Source organism: Chelonia mydas, chromosome 7 (assembly GCF_015237465.2).
Source record: "Chelonia mydas isolate rCheMyd1 chromosome 7, rCheMyd1.pri.v2, whole genome shotgun sequence".
NCBI classification, from domain to species: Eukaryota; Metazoa; Chordata; order Testudines; family Cheloniidae; genus Chelonia; species Chelonia mydas.
Genome location: NC_057853.1, coordinates 70,881,215 through 70,898,001, shown reverse-complemented (window position 1 = coordinate 70,898,001; position 16,787 = coordinate 70,881,215). Strand labels below are relative to the sequence as shown.

The window sequence follows — 16,787 nt, the reverse complement described above, 5'->3', positions numbered from 1 at the left end:
CCCTCGCCCGCCGCTACTGCTGCCGTAAAGCGAGTCCTCAGCGCCGCAGCTTTCACGTCTCCTGTTCCGCTTTACGACGACCCCGGGCATGTGGCTTTCCGGCCCAAGGAGGCGGGGCGACGGAGGAGCTGTTGCCATGGGGAGAGGGGGAGACATTTTGAGGTGTGTGGCTGCGGCCCTTGCCCCCCCATTGGCCTGAGTCCAGCCCTGTGCGGGTCCCTGTTCCCTGTCCGCTCGCTGCTCCCCGGAAGGTCTGGGGCGCGGGAGAGCCGGGCGAGCTGCCCCCGGCGCACCTTCGGCAGCAGGAGGATGTGGAGGGGAAGGGCCCCCGCCTTCTCTCCCTTGGGGGCTGCCTCTCCTCCCTGGTGAGCCCAGCGCCGCAGCGCGTTTGGGGGTGCGCGCAGTCGGGGGGGTGTCTCCTAAGCATGAGTGCAGGGGCTGAGTGTGAACCCCCCAGGAAGAGAGTCAGGTTGGCCCCCCCCGCCTCTCCCAGCGGCAGCCGCGGGTCGGAGAAAGAGCAGCCCCCTTCCTTGGACAGAAAAGGGACACTGCAGCCTCCGTCTCCTCTTCCCCCTCCCCCCCGGGAACGAGGGCCCAGAAGCAGCGGTAGTTGCCAAAGCTTGGCAGCCACGGTGGGGAACAAAGGTTTGTGCCACCCGCCTCCTTTTAACCTTCTTCTGTGCATCTCTTTCTGTGGCTGTTTTTCGTCTCCTGTCTGACTGGGGAGAGTCTTTCCCTGTATGTGTGTGTAATTGTGATTCCCTTCCCCATCCCCCCCGCCCCATGTCCATCGGAGAAGCCAAGATTGTACTAAGTGCACAGAGACAAGTATCAGAGTGGTAGACAAGTGCACAGAGACAAGTATGTTGTTCAGTCTTCTGATTGTTTTGTTTGCTTTCATGTACTTAAAATAAACAGGGCAAATGGTGTCTTCACTAACTACTCCCTACTTGTCACCACCTTGCCTGTAGAAAGAGTTCATTTCCCCCTTTTTTCTTGGAGTTAGACTTGTTAAGATTTGATACTTTTTATAATCTTTCAGAACATAGTTTTGCTAGATGTATATTGAGAGCAATAGTTAACCTAGCTATAATAGCTAGAAAAATAATAATAATAATATAATAGCTAGAAAACTGACCACTTTTCAAATATTTAAAGCGCTATATGCGTGATGAATTTAATGGAGAGAAATGCTTATGTTAAATTATAAGGAATTCACCTGTTTCAGTGGCCAAAAGTTTCTCATGTTCATCCAAATCTGGTCATCCGTTGGGATTACAGGAAGTAATGATTGTCAGATTTAAACATTGGAGGTCATTGCAGTGATGAGATTTGGTTGTTGTAGAGGTGAATGGAAAAAGAAAGACAGGGATACGGACAGAGAGTAGAAATGAAGCCAGAAGAGGGAAAGTACTGTACCCCAACAAATTAAGAACACTATGACTTGCAACGGCTGAGTTTCTTGGCTGCTCTGCATGTTTTTATTCCACCAAAACTTCAGATTGTTTACTGGAGTAGCCAAGTTAGTTAAAAGGCTCCAACTAAATGCTTTATGTAGTGGGTTGTTTCAAGGTGAAGATTTAAGTCTTACTGGGTTGTACCATCATATTTGGGGCTTTTTAGCAGCAATCCAGTTATGACAAATACACAAATTGTCAATTACTTTAATATATTTTGAACTTAAAATTCTACTTCAGATTTAGAAATCAGATTTTTTTTGTTGTAAGATTTTGGTTAATAAGAGAGATTCTCTTCTACCTTTCCTGATGTGCTATCTTACCTTCATAATACTAAAATATAAAATAACAATAATGGTAGCATTCAGTTACATACACTTGAAAATACAAATTCTAAATTCTGTTCTTCATAAAACTGGACATGCATTTCAAGAAATTTTCTGGTATGAAAGGATGGGTTGATTGTACATTCACAAAAGAAAAAAGGACTAGATTAACCCAAAAGAGCAAGTTACATACATTCTCTGTTTTGAACTTTGGAACAACTGAGTGCATAAACTAAAGCTGCTCCAGCTCATTTTTAATACTTTCAGTATTACAAGGCCCATGTTTCATTGTACAATGTGCACAAATTGGCTTTATCAGTCAAGTATATTATGATACTAAAATTGTATGAAGAGCAAGGGAAGTTCAGCTTAGTGAGGATGTTGAGGATCTTGTTTCACCCCTTCTTACCTTCTCCCCCTGCCCCACACATTCTGAAAGTTCAGTGGCTAGAATGTGTCTGTCGGTGTTCACTGCTTGTGGCTATGCGTGCACGACATAGACTGTGTCAGCATAGCCCCATATAGTAAACGCAGCCTGCACTGACAGAAGAGGTTTTCCTGTTGGGGTAGGCCTCCCTCAAAATGTTAACTGAGTTGTCAGAAACTCTCTTCTTTCAATGTAGCTGCGTCTGCTTTGGGGGTTATGTCGGCATAGCTATGTAATTTTCTACGCCATAGCTACATGGTTTTTTACACCCCTGATCGACAGAGCTATGCCAATATAATTTTCAAGGGTAGACTAAACCTAGCCACTGATCAATAGAGTGGAGCAGTGGTGGCAGTAGAGAAGCAAGATTGACTATCTTAATTTTGCCATTTAAAGATCCAGGATGTGTCTTTTCTCAATATACTAAAGGTGTATGTTGGTACCCATAGCTAAAGATACAGAAGCATCTAATTTTCCTGTCTGAGAAGTGAATACATCAAGAGCAGCTGTATGGGTAAGGTAATTTTCCAGCCCATTCCATTGAGTCCAGCCAATTACTTTGTATTCATTGTGAATACTAAGTAGCCAATGCACTGACCCTGCTTTGCAGATAATCCTGGGATGGGGAGGAAGGGGAGGAAAGAAACCTGTGACTGTATCCTAAAAGCAGGCCTGGAGTTTATAGGGAATACAAGAGCTAATTACAGATGTTAAATCTACATGTGTTGTAATATTACATCATTATTCTGGATCGGGGTCGGCAGCCTTTCAGAAGTGGTGTGCCGAGTCTTCATTTATTCACTTTAAGGTTTCGCGTGCCAGTAATACATTTAAAAGTTTTTTAGAAGGTCTCTCTCTATAAGTCTGTATATTATATAACTAAACTATTGTTGTATGTAAAGTAAACAAGGTTTTCAAAATGTTTAAGAAGCTTCATTTAAAATTAAATTAAAATGCTGATCTTACACTGCCAACCCGCTGCCAGCCTGGGGTTCCATTCGCCTAGGCCGGCAGCAGGCTGAGTGGGACCGGCAGCCGGGACTCCGGCTGGGAAGGGGCTGGCAGCCAGAACCCCAGACTGGCAGTGGACTGAGTGGCTCAGCCCACTGCTGGTCAGGGGTTCCATCCGCTGGCTCCTGCCAGCCAGGGTCCCAGCTGCTGGCCCCTCTCAGCCCATTGCTGGTCTGGGATCCCGGCCCTTCCCACACAGAGTGGGTACCTATCTTCTCCCTGGTTCTAGCCCATTCTCTTCCTCTCTCTCTGCACTGAACTGAGGGTGGGAGTGCACCGAGCACAGGGCTGGGGGTGAAGGAGCAGGCTGGGGGGTTAGGGTGCAGGGTGTGGCCAGGAGCTAGAATGTGGGAGGGGGCTCAGAATTGGGGCAGGAGGTTTGGGTGTGGAGTACTTACCTGGGCAGCTCCCATTTGGTGCGAGGGGTGCAGGTGGGAATGTGGGGGTGCAAGAGCCAGGGCATGGGATGTGGGAGGTGCAGGAGTCAGGGCAGGGGGCTGCGGGTGTGTGAGGAGAGTGCAGGAGTCAGGGCTGGGGGCATGTGAGGGGGTGCAGGGGTCAGGGCAAGGGGCTGGGGTGTGTGTGTGGGGGTGTAGGGGTCAGAGCAGAGGGCTGGGGGTATGGGCTAGGGTTGTGGGGGTGCTCCCAGCCCCCTGCCCAGAGCGGCTCAGGGCAGGGGGCTAAGGGGATATGCCCTGTTTTCATCCCCCTTCTTCAAGGCCCCGTCCCCACCTCTTCTCCACCTCCTCCCCGGAGCAGCAAGCGTGCTGCGACTCCGCTTCTCCCCCTCCCTTGCAAGGGCCATCAGCAGGGAGGGAGAGGAGGAGGGGCAGGAACGCAACATGCTGGGGGAAGAGGTGAGGGAGGGGGGAGCTCGCCTGCCCTGCAGCAACAGCCGGCAGGATCAAGCTTCTTCACCCTGCCCCCACTGGGGGGATGGGGGCGGGCCGGGGCGGGCAGGATTTTTAAGGGCCTGCTACTGTCTCCTGGGGTCCTGGCCTCGGTTCGGCAGCGGGCTGAGCGGGGCTGGCGGCTGGGGCCCGGCAGGCAGCAGCATGCCATTAAAAATCGGCTCGCGTGCCGTCTTTGGCACGCGTGCCATAGGTTGCCAACCCCTGGTCTGGATGATACCTGAAGCAGGTATGGTAATGAAAACTTAATTTAGATGTTTTACTTGTAGCTAATGGAAAATGTAAACTTCATAGTTTCTGGTAATATTGCAGTTTGTGTCATAATATACATATTGTGGTTTTTCAGTTTACAAACAAAGGACAATTACCACTTGGATGGAGAATAAAGGACCCAAGACAATAGAGTTAAAGAGGTAAAAGCTATAATATAAACTGCTTGAAAGATTTTTTTTTAATTAATGGAACAATTCTTTTAACTGTCTCTAAAAAGGATTTGGGTCAGAAGGTTTATTATAACTTACTAACACAATCATTTTATTCTGGAATAGAAGTAGGACTATTGTAGATACGGCTCTGCTTTCATTGTGGTATAACATAGAGCATTAATAAATCAAAGCTCTTGTTGTAATCCTGTTTTCAGCAAATAGTTTTGCTGTTCCTACAGCTTTTAGGATCATATTCAGTTCTGATATAAGGTGGTGCATCTCCATTGACTATGATCAAGTTGTAGCTGCTCACATCTGGGTTTAGTATGGAACATACTCTTCTTGCTGAGTATGAATGCCCAATCTTGCATTCATAAACTTATTCATAGGCTGGTGTGACAGCATCACTATTACAAATAAATGCAAACTTGATGTACAATCTTCATCGTTCTGCTGGTACAAGCTATTAAGTATACTATCTAAAACATAACTAAACCCACAAAGGTTTAATTTATGTGGTATCTGGCATGAAGTAATATTAGGCAATCTTTTCGGCAGAAAATAATAACTGTTCCATTCTCATAATTATCATGTCAACAGATTTATTTTTCACAATAACCAAAAAAAAGCACTGGAAAAGAAAATTGACAGCCATGATGATAAAATAACCAGCAAAAGCAAGGAAATTCTATTAAAGTGATTAAGTGGTGCCCGTTGTACCTGGGTATTACAGGGCCTCAGATTGCTATGTGATATCATGCGCCATACGTGGTGAAATACTTGACACAAAAAGGTGAATGGAATGAGAATCTTTATTCCAAATTCCCTTTCTAGCTGTGGCTCTAATGTGAGGCCTTTAAAGGGACATGGTCAACTTGAAACCTAGTCACTATAAAAAATAATGAAAAAGTAGGAATGGTACATATACCTGTTCCATAGTCCTTCTGCCAATTTTTATGACTTCTGCTCCTATTTTAAAGACTTGCACAAAGAGGGAAAATTCTGTCTCTGCAAGCCGTTCTACCCAGGTAGAGTTCTGTGCCCACATGGAAGCTTGCAGGATGGGGTCCTGACTTTCTCTGTAGTGGAAACTGACACATTGGATATATATAAATGCTGTCAAATAAACAAAAACAAAGTTTTTCCCCCCACTAGTCTCTTTCAACTATAATCAGCATAGGTGTTACTTTTAGCAATACGTTGTTTAAAATTCAGATAGAAGGTTGGTTTTTTTTTAAGTTGACAGTGTCATTTCAGTATTTCTTGAGAAGTAGACAGTAATATAATCAGAAATATCAGTGAGTAGAGAAACTGATCTAGGTATACAGATTAATGGAGGTGGATGCGAATATTGTAAGATGAAAGCCACTAAACTCTTTTTAGTTGTAACTGGTGTTCTTGTAGCTTCTGCACTTTCAGTGTCAGGTCTTGAGCAGTGAGTCATTTATCCTATTTATTTGTATTGCTTAGTTCATAGTACACAACAAGTAATCCATTTATTCATCCATAGTATCTTCTAAGAACAGCAGAATCTTATCATTTATTGAGCTGGCTGCTGATTTTCAGTAGCTTATCAAAATGTGTTTAGTCAAAGAGGTCATAAACTGTAACAATCAGTAATTTCCCTTTTTTATCTTTTAGATGATGAAAGATTAGGGAAAGACCCAACAAAGTATTGTCTAACATTTGATATATGTTACTTATAGACAATTCTATTATAGAACCTTCTATTTGAAGATCTTAAAGTGCTTTATAAACATTTGTTTAGTTTTACAGCATCTCTTCGCTGTAGGTATGTATTTTTATACAGATTTACAGATGAGCATATGTAGGCACAGAAAGGTGAAGTGACTTGCCCACTGCTGCTTGGGTGCATGCTGGGAATATAAACTAAATCTTTTGACTCACAGGCCTGTTATTTAACCAGCAGATCATGTCTCTGTTCAATCTTAGTGTCATATTTAGTCTAGAACTGACTTAGTTGTAAAATAATAAAAGATTTAGTAAATATAATTTTTTATTAAACTGCAGACTGTTTAGGACTGCTACATCCAAGAATTATTATACATAAATGTATAAACTGAATGTATGTGGAGTAGGAGTAGAGGTATATACGACATTTGGTGAGAAAACAACTAAATTACTATGTCCCGTTCTGGTGTCCACACTTTTAGAAGTATGTAGGAAAATTGCTGAGTGTTTAGAGAAAAGGTACAAAAATGATTTGTGGTCTGGGAAACATGACTTAAATTTAGCTAGTTAAATCATATTGTATTTAGATTATCAAAAACAAGGTTAAGAGATGAGTTGATTGTGGCCTCGAATTACCTATACTGAGAGAAAAGAGACCTCATTTAGGAGGGTCTTTAAGATGGCAGAAAAGGCATAACAAGATACTTCCAATTAAATTTTTCTAAGATGCAACATTTTAACTGTGAGGATAATTAACCACTGGAACAGATGACTGAGAGAAGTAACTAATTCATCATCTCACTTGGAACCTTTAAAGGGAGACGTGTTATCTTTCTAAAACAGGGGTGGCCAACCTCTGGCTCCGGACCCACATGTGGCTCTTCAGAAGTTAATATGCTGCTCCTTGTATAGGCACCAACTCCAGGGCCGGAGCTATAAGTGCCAACTTTCCAATGTGCCGGGGGTTGCTCACTGCTCAACCCCTGGCTCTGCCACGGGCCCTGCCCCCACTCCACCCCTTCCCACCTCCTCCCCTGAGCCTGCCATGCCCTCACTCCTCTCTCTCCCCCCCAGAGCCTCCTGCATACCGCGAAACAGCTAATTGGGAGGTGTGGGGAGGGACGGCGAGGCGCTGATCAGTGGGAGTGCTGGTGGGTGGGAGGTTCTGGGACCTGGGGGGTGGATGTTGATGGGGTGGCTACTGACACATTACAGTGGCTCTTTGGAAATGTATCTGGTGAATTCTGGCTCCTTCTCAGGCTCAGGTTGGCTACCCCTGTTCTAAAAGATATACTCTAGCTGTAAGTTATTGGACTTTACTGCTGGTGTTACTGGGATAAAATTCTGTGGTTTGTCTTACATGGTTGTAGTAGTCCCTCTGGCCTTTAAATCTACAAATAAGAATTTCACAAGAAACAATTAAACCCAGCTTTTTACATCTTTTCTTCCACAGTTTGCAGAGCAAAACTAATAACACAGGAGCAGATCCCAAGATGACTTCTGTTAAAAAGGATAACTTGTGTGAGCATGATGTTAAAAAGCTGGAGAATACTTTTCCGCAAAGCTATCCAAGAAAATCCGTGGAAACGAGTACAAAACATGTAAATCTGCCTCAGACTGGAAACCCGTGTAAATGGGAGGCAGAGGGGCCGTGCAGAGATCAGCCATCAGACACAGAGCCTGTCAAAGGGACCTGGTCTGGAGATCAGTTTAAAAATGCCAATATTGATCAAATGCACAAAACTGGCAAGCAGGTTCACAGAGTTAGTGAAGAAAATAGTGACAATTGGACTCACAGGAAATTATCATCAGGCAGGTCTGTGAAGATGGCAAATAGAAAACATCCATCAAAAGACAGTGAAACAGAAGGAAAAGTGACTTCATGTAATCCACAGCAGCTAAAGAGCTGCAATCCTGTCCATGTAGTCTGTGTGACTAGTGAGCAAGATGAGGTGGATGTAGTTCCAGAAAGCCCACTTTCAGATGTTTGCAGTGATACCTGTGTATCTGATATTGGAGATACAGCAAAACTGAACAAATATCAAAGTAGTTCAGGAGATTCACATGCTTTTGAGAAAGAAAGTGAACCTGAGTCACCAATGGATGTAGATAATTCTAAGAATAGCTGCCAGGGCTCAGAAGCTGATGAAGAAACAAGTCCATTTCTTGATGAGCAAGAGGATGTTGACACATCAAAAGCTACAAGCAAATCTTCCAGGTTTCAGCGAGGGAATGCTGACCCGGAGTTGAGAAAGTCACCGTTTTCTTCCAAGTGTTGTGAAGGTGCTCGATATAACCTCCATTTTGAGGGGATGGGTGACTCTGTCAAAGAGGATGAATTGCATACAAAGTCATATGGGATCTCTCCTGCTCTTTCATCAGAATGCAAAGGTGCAAAACACTGTGGGAAGAAGGACTCGAAAATCACTGCCCATTTCATGAGGATACCCAGGACAGAGGAGAAAAGGTAACCTTAGTTTGTCCTCTTCCTTCTTTCCCTTTTAAATATATTTCTCTTCAGTAATAGCACAGTAGACTTTTATTATCCTTTAAGCAGTTTTGCAAAATTGTACATAAAAGTGAAGAAACCATTGATTTAAAAATAGCAGATGAGTTAAAAAATGTTTATATAACCTTCTTTCAAGGTTACACAATGACAGCTTGTCTTGTGCCATTTGTAGAACACAGAAGAAATATTAAGGTCAGGAATTAATACTGACCTTCTAAAGCCAGAGTACTGAAAGGGCTTCTCTGTATATCTTGTTAAGAAATAGTTTAGAATAATGAGATTTTAATACATGGTGGCACAGGACATCGTTGACAAAGAATAGCTTTACTATTCATTGTTTAGTAAATTGTGTAATAGTAAGATCCTTCTAAAATGAAGAGGTGGTATGTATTTTCTTTTGATATATCTTGGCAAACGAGTACTGTGAATTGTGGAAATACTTCTGAATGTTACATATATGAGCTTGAATACAAGTGAATTTTTCTTTCTAAAGCATTAGTATGATTATAGGACCAAATTAAATTCCTAGTGTAATTCCATTGAATTCAATAGATTTATAGCAAGGATGAATCTGGCCTACTGATCTGTGACACAATCTAATACAATTTATTAGCTTTTATTAGCTTTGAAAGAGATCCAGTGGACCAATCCTTAAATACACCGATAATCTATTTTTGAGGTGTTTGGGTAAAGAATTTAAGCCATTGATCAAGATGATTTCCTTCAAACTTCAATTGTTCCTTTGTCAATGATCTATATTAAAAATAAGTTAGATTTTTGTGTCCGCATTCGTCTAATGCAAAGAAGACAGAAGCTACAAAATTCAATCAGAACACATGGGAGAAAGGGGCTTTTGTTTTTTTGTTTTTTTATTTGTTTTTTCAATGCTTACATTACTCAGTTAAAAAACAAACAAACCTGACTTAGTTTTGCTCAAACTTACCAAAATATTTACCCTTGGGTTGAGACCAATATGGAAAATTTCAGTCCAGAAAACTTTGAGAAAGATATTCATAATTGGGAAATGTAGTGGTGATGGTGCTTGCTGTTTGTTTTTGTTTGTATTACCATAAAGCATAGACGTCCTAGTCATGGATCAAGATCCCATTATTCTACGTGCTCTAAAAATACAGCAAAAACACAAGCTGCCCCAAAGAGGTGCATATGCTTTATAATAGGTTTCTCTAGCTTGTTTTTGAAGAGGTCACGTGAGACAGTATCACAAGCCTTTCTAAAGTCAAGATGTCATTATTATCCTGTCAGAAGACTATTAGGTTGGTTTGACATGATTTGTTCTTGACAAATCCATGTTGACTGTTACTTATTACCTTATTTTGTTCTAGGTGCTTACAAATTGATTGTTTGATTATTTGCTCCATTGTCTTTCTGGACAACCAAGTTAAGCTGACTGGTCTATAATTCCCTGGGTTGTCCTTATTCCCCTTTTTATAGATACTGTATTTGCCCTTTTCCAGTCCTCTGATATCTCTCCTCTCTTCCACGAATTCTCAGAGATGATAACTAATGGCTGAGAGATCTCTTCAGACAATTCCTAAGTATTCTAGGATGTATTACCTCAGGCCCAGCCGACTTGAAGACATCTAACTTGTCTAAGCCCTGGGCTACACTGCAAACTTACGTTGATATAACTGTGTTGCTCAGGGGCGTGGAAAATCCACTAAGCGCTACAACCCCCTCCTGTCCCCTGACTGCCCCGACCCCTGTCCGCATCCTGACAAGCCCCCTGGGACTCCCACGCCCTAGCCAACCTCCCCATCCCCTGACCGCCCCCCACCCCGAACCTCCACCCCAACCAACCGCCCCCTCCTCCCTGTCCCCTGACTGCCCCCCAGAACTCCCTGCCCCTTATCCAACCCCCCTCTCCCCGCCCCCTTACTATGCTGCTCAGAGCGGCAGGACTAGCTTATTAGAAAGCCTGGGAGGTGGGTGGGTGCAAGCTGCTCTGCCTGGCAGGAGTGGCGCACCAGAGTGCTCCCCGCGCGGCGGCGTGGCTGCGGGGGAGGGGCTGGCAGTAGCCTCCGTGGCCAGGAGCTATGGGGCCAGGCAGGACAGTCCCGCGGGCCGTAGTTTGCCCACCTCTGTTCTAAAGAGTCTGTTTCTCCTTAACAAGTGCAGGTAACTCCCATTGGCATTAATGGAGTTGAGGGAAGAACAGATCCCTTTCAATACAGTGTACAAAATCTTTTTGTTAAATTAGATCATAGAGGACAGTGAATGAATTTGGACCAGATTCCGATTTCAGTTTCACCAGTGTAAATTCTGAGTAATAAAGTGGACATACTAGCAATTTGTGTTGTGTTGTTTGCTTGACTATATGACATACTGTATTTTAGCTCGATATTAAGCTACATCTGCCAGTGGCACTGCGTCTGTTCTCAATAGCAAAGAGCAGCAATTGGTAAAAAATCACTTGTGCAAGTAGAAATGTAAGTTTTTTAATTTTTTAAGCAGCAGAAACCTTGCTTCACTAGAGTATTGTATGCTATGCCTATTCTGTGGAAACAGAATACTTGGAAGCTTCTGACTTTTTTACTGAGTAATAATATAATTCAAGACTTTGTTTTCTGCCTTGGCTCTTCAGTATGTATCTAAAACTATGTGCACACTTTTATTATAGTTTCACTACTTCATGGTGCACATTGTACTTAAGGTTGAGTCCCAGTTTTTATTTTACTCTACCTCTTGGTGTAGACATGCCCTTACTTTTCAGGACTTTCTCAAACTTCTGAAATTTTCTGTACTTCATCTTTGATTCAAGTTACTAGATAATAGAAATCCATTCTTCAGGTGGCATTTGCTTATCTGTAGCAATTTTCTTGGCTAAAATCTGATAAACAGAGCTAGTTAATTTCTTGGAGGTCTAATCTAACAGAAGAAATTAGTAATATAGTTTGTCAAAATTGTTATGCAGATCTTTTGACTTCTGAAGAAAGTTCAAATTGGGATTTTTTAAAAATTTTTTTTGCCTTAGTGGCTGATAATGAATGAGTACACCAGATTTTAATGAGACCATGGAATGAATTGCCACCCATCCATTACAACTGTTGGTTTTATATGAAATAGATTAGCACAGAGACCTCTGGATAGTCTGTATTTCATTGTATAGTCTGGTAGAGATGCTCACCTTACTGTAACAAATGAGTCTTGCACAAGGGGAATTTCCTCACAAGTTAATGTGTATATATATTATATATATATATATATATATTTATTATAGTTTTAGTAAATCTAGATTCAAACAAAGCTTCAGGATGCTATCTCTTGTATCTGTTGGGCACTGAGCAGACTTTTGGGCAATGAGTTAATAAATAATGAAGTGTTCACCAAAATCAGTCTTGTTTCTGGAGACTCTTTGGTTAGTTTAGCCCCTGCCAGCTTCAAGAAATTGAGTCAAATTATTGCTCTAAATTACCTGTGTAAGTCTGAAGTAATGCCAGTGTAACAGAGAACAAAGTTTGGGCTTGTTTCTATAATCTTTCCTTGTGTGTTAGGCCCAATTCACTATTGCCCTACGTTTTGTGTAGTCACTTATGCACGTGCAAAGTGGGTGTAAATCATTACCTACATAAGGTGAAAGGCAAAGCTGGATTTTGAAATGTGTAAGAGCATTTGTAGCTCCCATTAATTTTAATGGCAGCTGTGAATGCTCAAGCACTTCTGAATATGCATCTCTACTTCTGATTGAACACTCAGTCTGTGCTTCCACCTTGATAAACCTTTTTTTGGTATTCAGATAGGATGTTGCTTGTCTGTTAAACTGAGATCTGTAATCACTCTGAAGTTCTACAACTGATGATTTGTGCCAGGTCTCTACAGTGTCTGCTTAAGCCTTAGTACACAGGTGGAATACACTGGAACTGTTTTGCTGCTGTTTGAGGACAAATACAAATACAAAGGCTGTTCAAACTATTGACTTAGGAGTCAATGTGTTCCATACCCCTGGTAGTGTCTGGGGAGCTGGTGGTACAGGTAAATGTCATCTTGAGAAAGCTGTTGTCCAATACAGTGTCCTGATGGGTTCATATGGTAAAAGCACTTTTCATCATGTATAAATAGAATATTGCATTGAACATGTAAAGTTAATGATTAAACTGATACTTAGACTCCTGTTAATGGGGACCATAATGGGACCAATGCCCCTGGCTAAGGATTGTGTTCCATTCCATAAAGTTTACAATATTTGGAGCAGTTTTGAGGATGGCTTTTCTGCTGTTGAATATGCAACAAAACACTATGGAAAACTGTGCATGTTGCTGAAAACAAGGTGTTTCTGGATTCAGCTTTTGCTGTGTTTTGGATGCTGTTAAAAAGTATTTTAGAAAAGAAACTGCTTAAGTGACATAAATTTAGTTTGAAATCTAATGTTAATACAGACATTTAGCTATAGAGTTTTCCATTGTAAATAAGATGTGCTTCAATATATTCTTTTTATTTTAACAGCAGAAAAGAACCTTGTGAATTCAAACACCAAAGGCCGGGAAGGAAGATTCCTAAATATATCCCACCTTCACTTCCCACTAATAAGAAATGGTTTGGGACACCTATTGAAGAGATGAGGAGAATGCCTGTGTGTGGGGCTCGTCTTCCTCATTTGAGACCATCAACCAATCACACAGTGACCATCAGAGTATGATAATTCAAAATATTATTTGAAAACACAACCTTCTTATTAAATTGATGGCATAAGACTGATATCCTGCCATTTATCAGTTTTGCAGCTTTACCTGGTTGTGGAAACTTTTGACTTCTCATGGAAAGCTAGCTAGAGTATCTAATATGCTTAAAGATGCCTTGCCTTCTGTGATACAGAGGTCTTACAGTTTGGTTGAGTAGGGGTGCAGAAACATGATTAAGATTTTGACTCTGGCCCTTATGGGACAAACTTTTATTTTAGATAGGTTTGTGCCTCCCCATTTGACTTCCAGGTTCTGGGAACTGCAGGATGTATGTCTGTATCCAGAATTGGTCAATGTTTTCTCTTTTCAAAATTTCTCCATTTTGGATTCAAGGTATAAAAGTGAACGAGTGAAGAGGAGTATAAAGGAATCTTAGCCTTGCATCCAATACTAACCTAGCACATATATATGTGTGTCTGTCTGTCTCTTTCTCTCTCTCTCTCTCTTTGAAATAATGTACAGTAAAATAATTGTTAAAGTGAAATATATGATAAACTGGCAGGATGTCACAAAGCACAGGTAAAGAAAATCGCATTCATTCTCAATAAATTGACATTTATTTGACTTACATGTTGCTTAAAAGGCATGTGGTCTATAAGGTGTTCAACTGTTAATGCAATGTTATAAATAGAATTTACTATCAGAAAAGTCAGGAATTTTAAATATATATCCCACTGTATCCACAACTAGTTATCACCATGTGCAATAATAGTGTGTGTTGTCCATACACATAATTATGGCTACATTTGGAACCATAATTGTGACTTTTCTGTATATAAATTTCCAGCCATATTGGCTTAGAATAGCTTTCAGTATTCTTTATTTTTAGAGGGGAAAAAAACCCTAGCAGGTGATCAGACATTGGAATGATTGCATATATTACATTTATTTCAAAGTGCACTAAAATGATGACACTTTTTCTTAGAATGTTAGGCTAGAAGGAACCATTATGATCGTATAGTCTGACCTCCTGCATAACACAGGCCATAGAAGCTCACCCAGTAATATCACACTGAGAATTACAAATGTGCTATGTCTGGAGTTTTTAAAATATATCCATGTTTGAGTTATTAGAAAGCAGAACTGCATATAATACATTTTGTAAAAGCATGAAAAAATAATTTTCTGCATTCTAATGGCTCAAAAGAGGCCAAAATAAATTGTACAATTTTTTTTTTAATCCACTTTTGGGCTGTGTATAAAAATGAATAGCTTTTCACCTGTAAAAGGTGTGTGCTTTCCCTGTGTGCCCCTTGTGGCCAGGTATGTGCAGCAGACACACCCAGCCTCAATGTTTCCGACTGTATCTATCAGTAAATCCACTGTAAAGAATCCCTGCAAGGGTAAGCTGAAACAGCATAATGTATATCCCCTTTAATAAGGTCTTAGGGAAGGAGCAGTTGTAACAGCAGTTCATAGGCCCTTATCGGATGACCCTGTTTCAGAATTTCCAAACTAAAAGTCCACAAAGAAATCCTCTAGCTGGGTTAGGCTAGCCCTCTGGAGCGTGAGGGAGAGACTACTGTCCTTTGCAGCCTGGAGGGCTTCTAGACCCATTCCTCCTGCTCAGTTTCCTGTTCCTGTTTAAATTACCAAGCCCTAAGTTGGGCAGGGGGCCTCCTTTATTACACCCAGGCTGTCTTGGTTGTAGGCTCAAGTCTGCCTCTTAAAAGGGGAAGTATGCTCCTCCAACCCAAAAAGAAATAATTTCAGAAAATGTTATGTAAATACCTGAAAATGATCAATTTGTAATGAAAGTGTCTTCTCCACCAAAATGATTGTTTTCTTACTATAATATCCTAGTGTCTTAGACTGAAAACAAGTGTAACCCACACCAGCACACTGTGGCTTTTTGTCCCCTTCTGGTGGCTAGACTGCATACAGAAGTTTGAGTCTACTACTGCTGACCTATTTGACCAGGTGCTTTAGCTCAAGCAGTAGCTGCACTCTGTTTTAGATCCAGAGGTCCTGGGTTCAATCCTCACAGAAAGCCCAGGGAGGAGCAGTGTTACACAAACGTGTGTGTCTGAGGCCATGTCTACACTACTGCTGGATTGATGCACCGCTAGTCGATTTAACGGGTCTAGTGAAGGACCTGCTAAATTGACGGCAGAGCACTCTCCGATCGACCCTGGTACTCCACTGGGAACAAGAAGAGCAAGGTAAGTTGATGGAAGAATGTCTCCCATCGACCCAGCACGGTGTAGACACCGCAGTAAGTCGACCTAAGCTATGTCAACTCCAGCTATGTTATTCACTAGCTGGAGTTGTGTAACTTAGGTTGACTTACAGCGGTAGTGTACATGTAACCAGAGTTATGTCTAAGACTATATAATATGGGTCAATGCCTGCTCTTAGATGTTTGGGTATAGTTGCTGTTAAACTTGATGGAACGTGTGGAAAAGGATTTGTGGCCAAAATTTGGCTGTGTACTCACTTTTCATGAGGATTTCTGTTTCTTATTGTTTAGATAGCTTTCACAAGCACTTTGCATAGCATGAATTTTCTTTCTATTCTTTGTTGCAGGTAGATCTATTGAGGGAAGAAGAGATGCCCAAACCTTTTCCAACTCATTATAAAGATTTGTGGGATAATAAACATGTTAAAATGCCTTGTTCAGAACAAAACTTATACCCTGTAGAGGATGAGGTAAGATAAAAAAAATTTCCTTACAAATATGAATGAAAGTTTGGGCAATAAAAGTGAGACAGATATGGTAAGGAGTTGTGACCCTGCCTTCTACTACAGTTGATGTTCAGTTTGCCATACTGAACCAGAACACTGGTCTATCTGGTCTGGTAGCTAAGCTTCAGACAGAAGAAGAGAACTCTTCTGCCAGCCAATAATTCATTTAGCCATCTGTGTGATGAATAGTATACATGGTAGGGAAAAAGGCTGAGGGGCAGGTTGGGCATGGAAAAAAGGAGAGCCTTCCCCCCCCCACCCCCAATCCTATTGGGGATGACCATTCACCTTGCAGAATGAGATTGGTTCGGTTATAGTTTGTCACTCAGTGTACATGTGTTCATAGTTTTCAAGTGTATCTTCTTTATTATGTTACTGGCTAAACCACAAATGGCCTAGTCTTGCTAGGTTAAAGATTTTTTGATACGAGTATCCTGTTACCACTTGGGAGACTTGTGATTGAAAGATCCCTTAGTTATAGGTTAACAAATTTTTGGAGATGGACCTGTGTGAAGACCAAATTATATTGCCTCTTGACAGCTGTCACACATGTCTATAGCCTAAAGGCTTTTTGACTTTCTCCGCTTTGGTATTTTTTGCTGCAGCAGAAAAATTAATAACTAATGAATTGGTGCTTCATAGGAAAA

General features: G+C 41.6%; 1 protein-coding gene across 12 annotated transcripts in view; it reads left to right on the top strand.

Annotated features, from left to right (window-relative positions):
* Positions 1–53: 53 nt before the first annotated feature.
* The window catches only part of PARG (poly(ADP-ribose) glycohydrolase), a 124,577-nt gene continuing 107,843 nt past the window's right edge, over positions 54–16,787 (top strand). For 4 of the 12 annotated variants that reach the window (XR_005226169.2, XR_005226170.2, XM_027829467.3 and 1 more), the window contains exons 1-5: positions 265–645; positions 4,479–4,545; positions 7,703–8,716; positions 13,220–13,406; positions 15,982–16,104. Coding sequence is in view for 10 of the 12 variants with exons in the window: in XM_027829467.3 (XP_027685268.2) it covers positions 426–645; positions 4,479–4,545; positions 7,703–8,716; positions 13,220–13,406; positions 15,982–16,104 (1,611 nt within the window). In the remaining 2 variants the exon portion in view is untranslated. Of the gene's footprint in view, positions 646–2,639; positions 2,725–4,478; positions 4,546–7,702; positions 8,717–13,219; positions 13,407–15,981; positions 16,105–16,787 lie in introns of all 12 variants that reach the window. The other 8 variants (XM_043552162.1, XM_037904478.2, XM_037904477.2 and 5 more) reach the window with 8 other exon arrangements.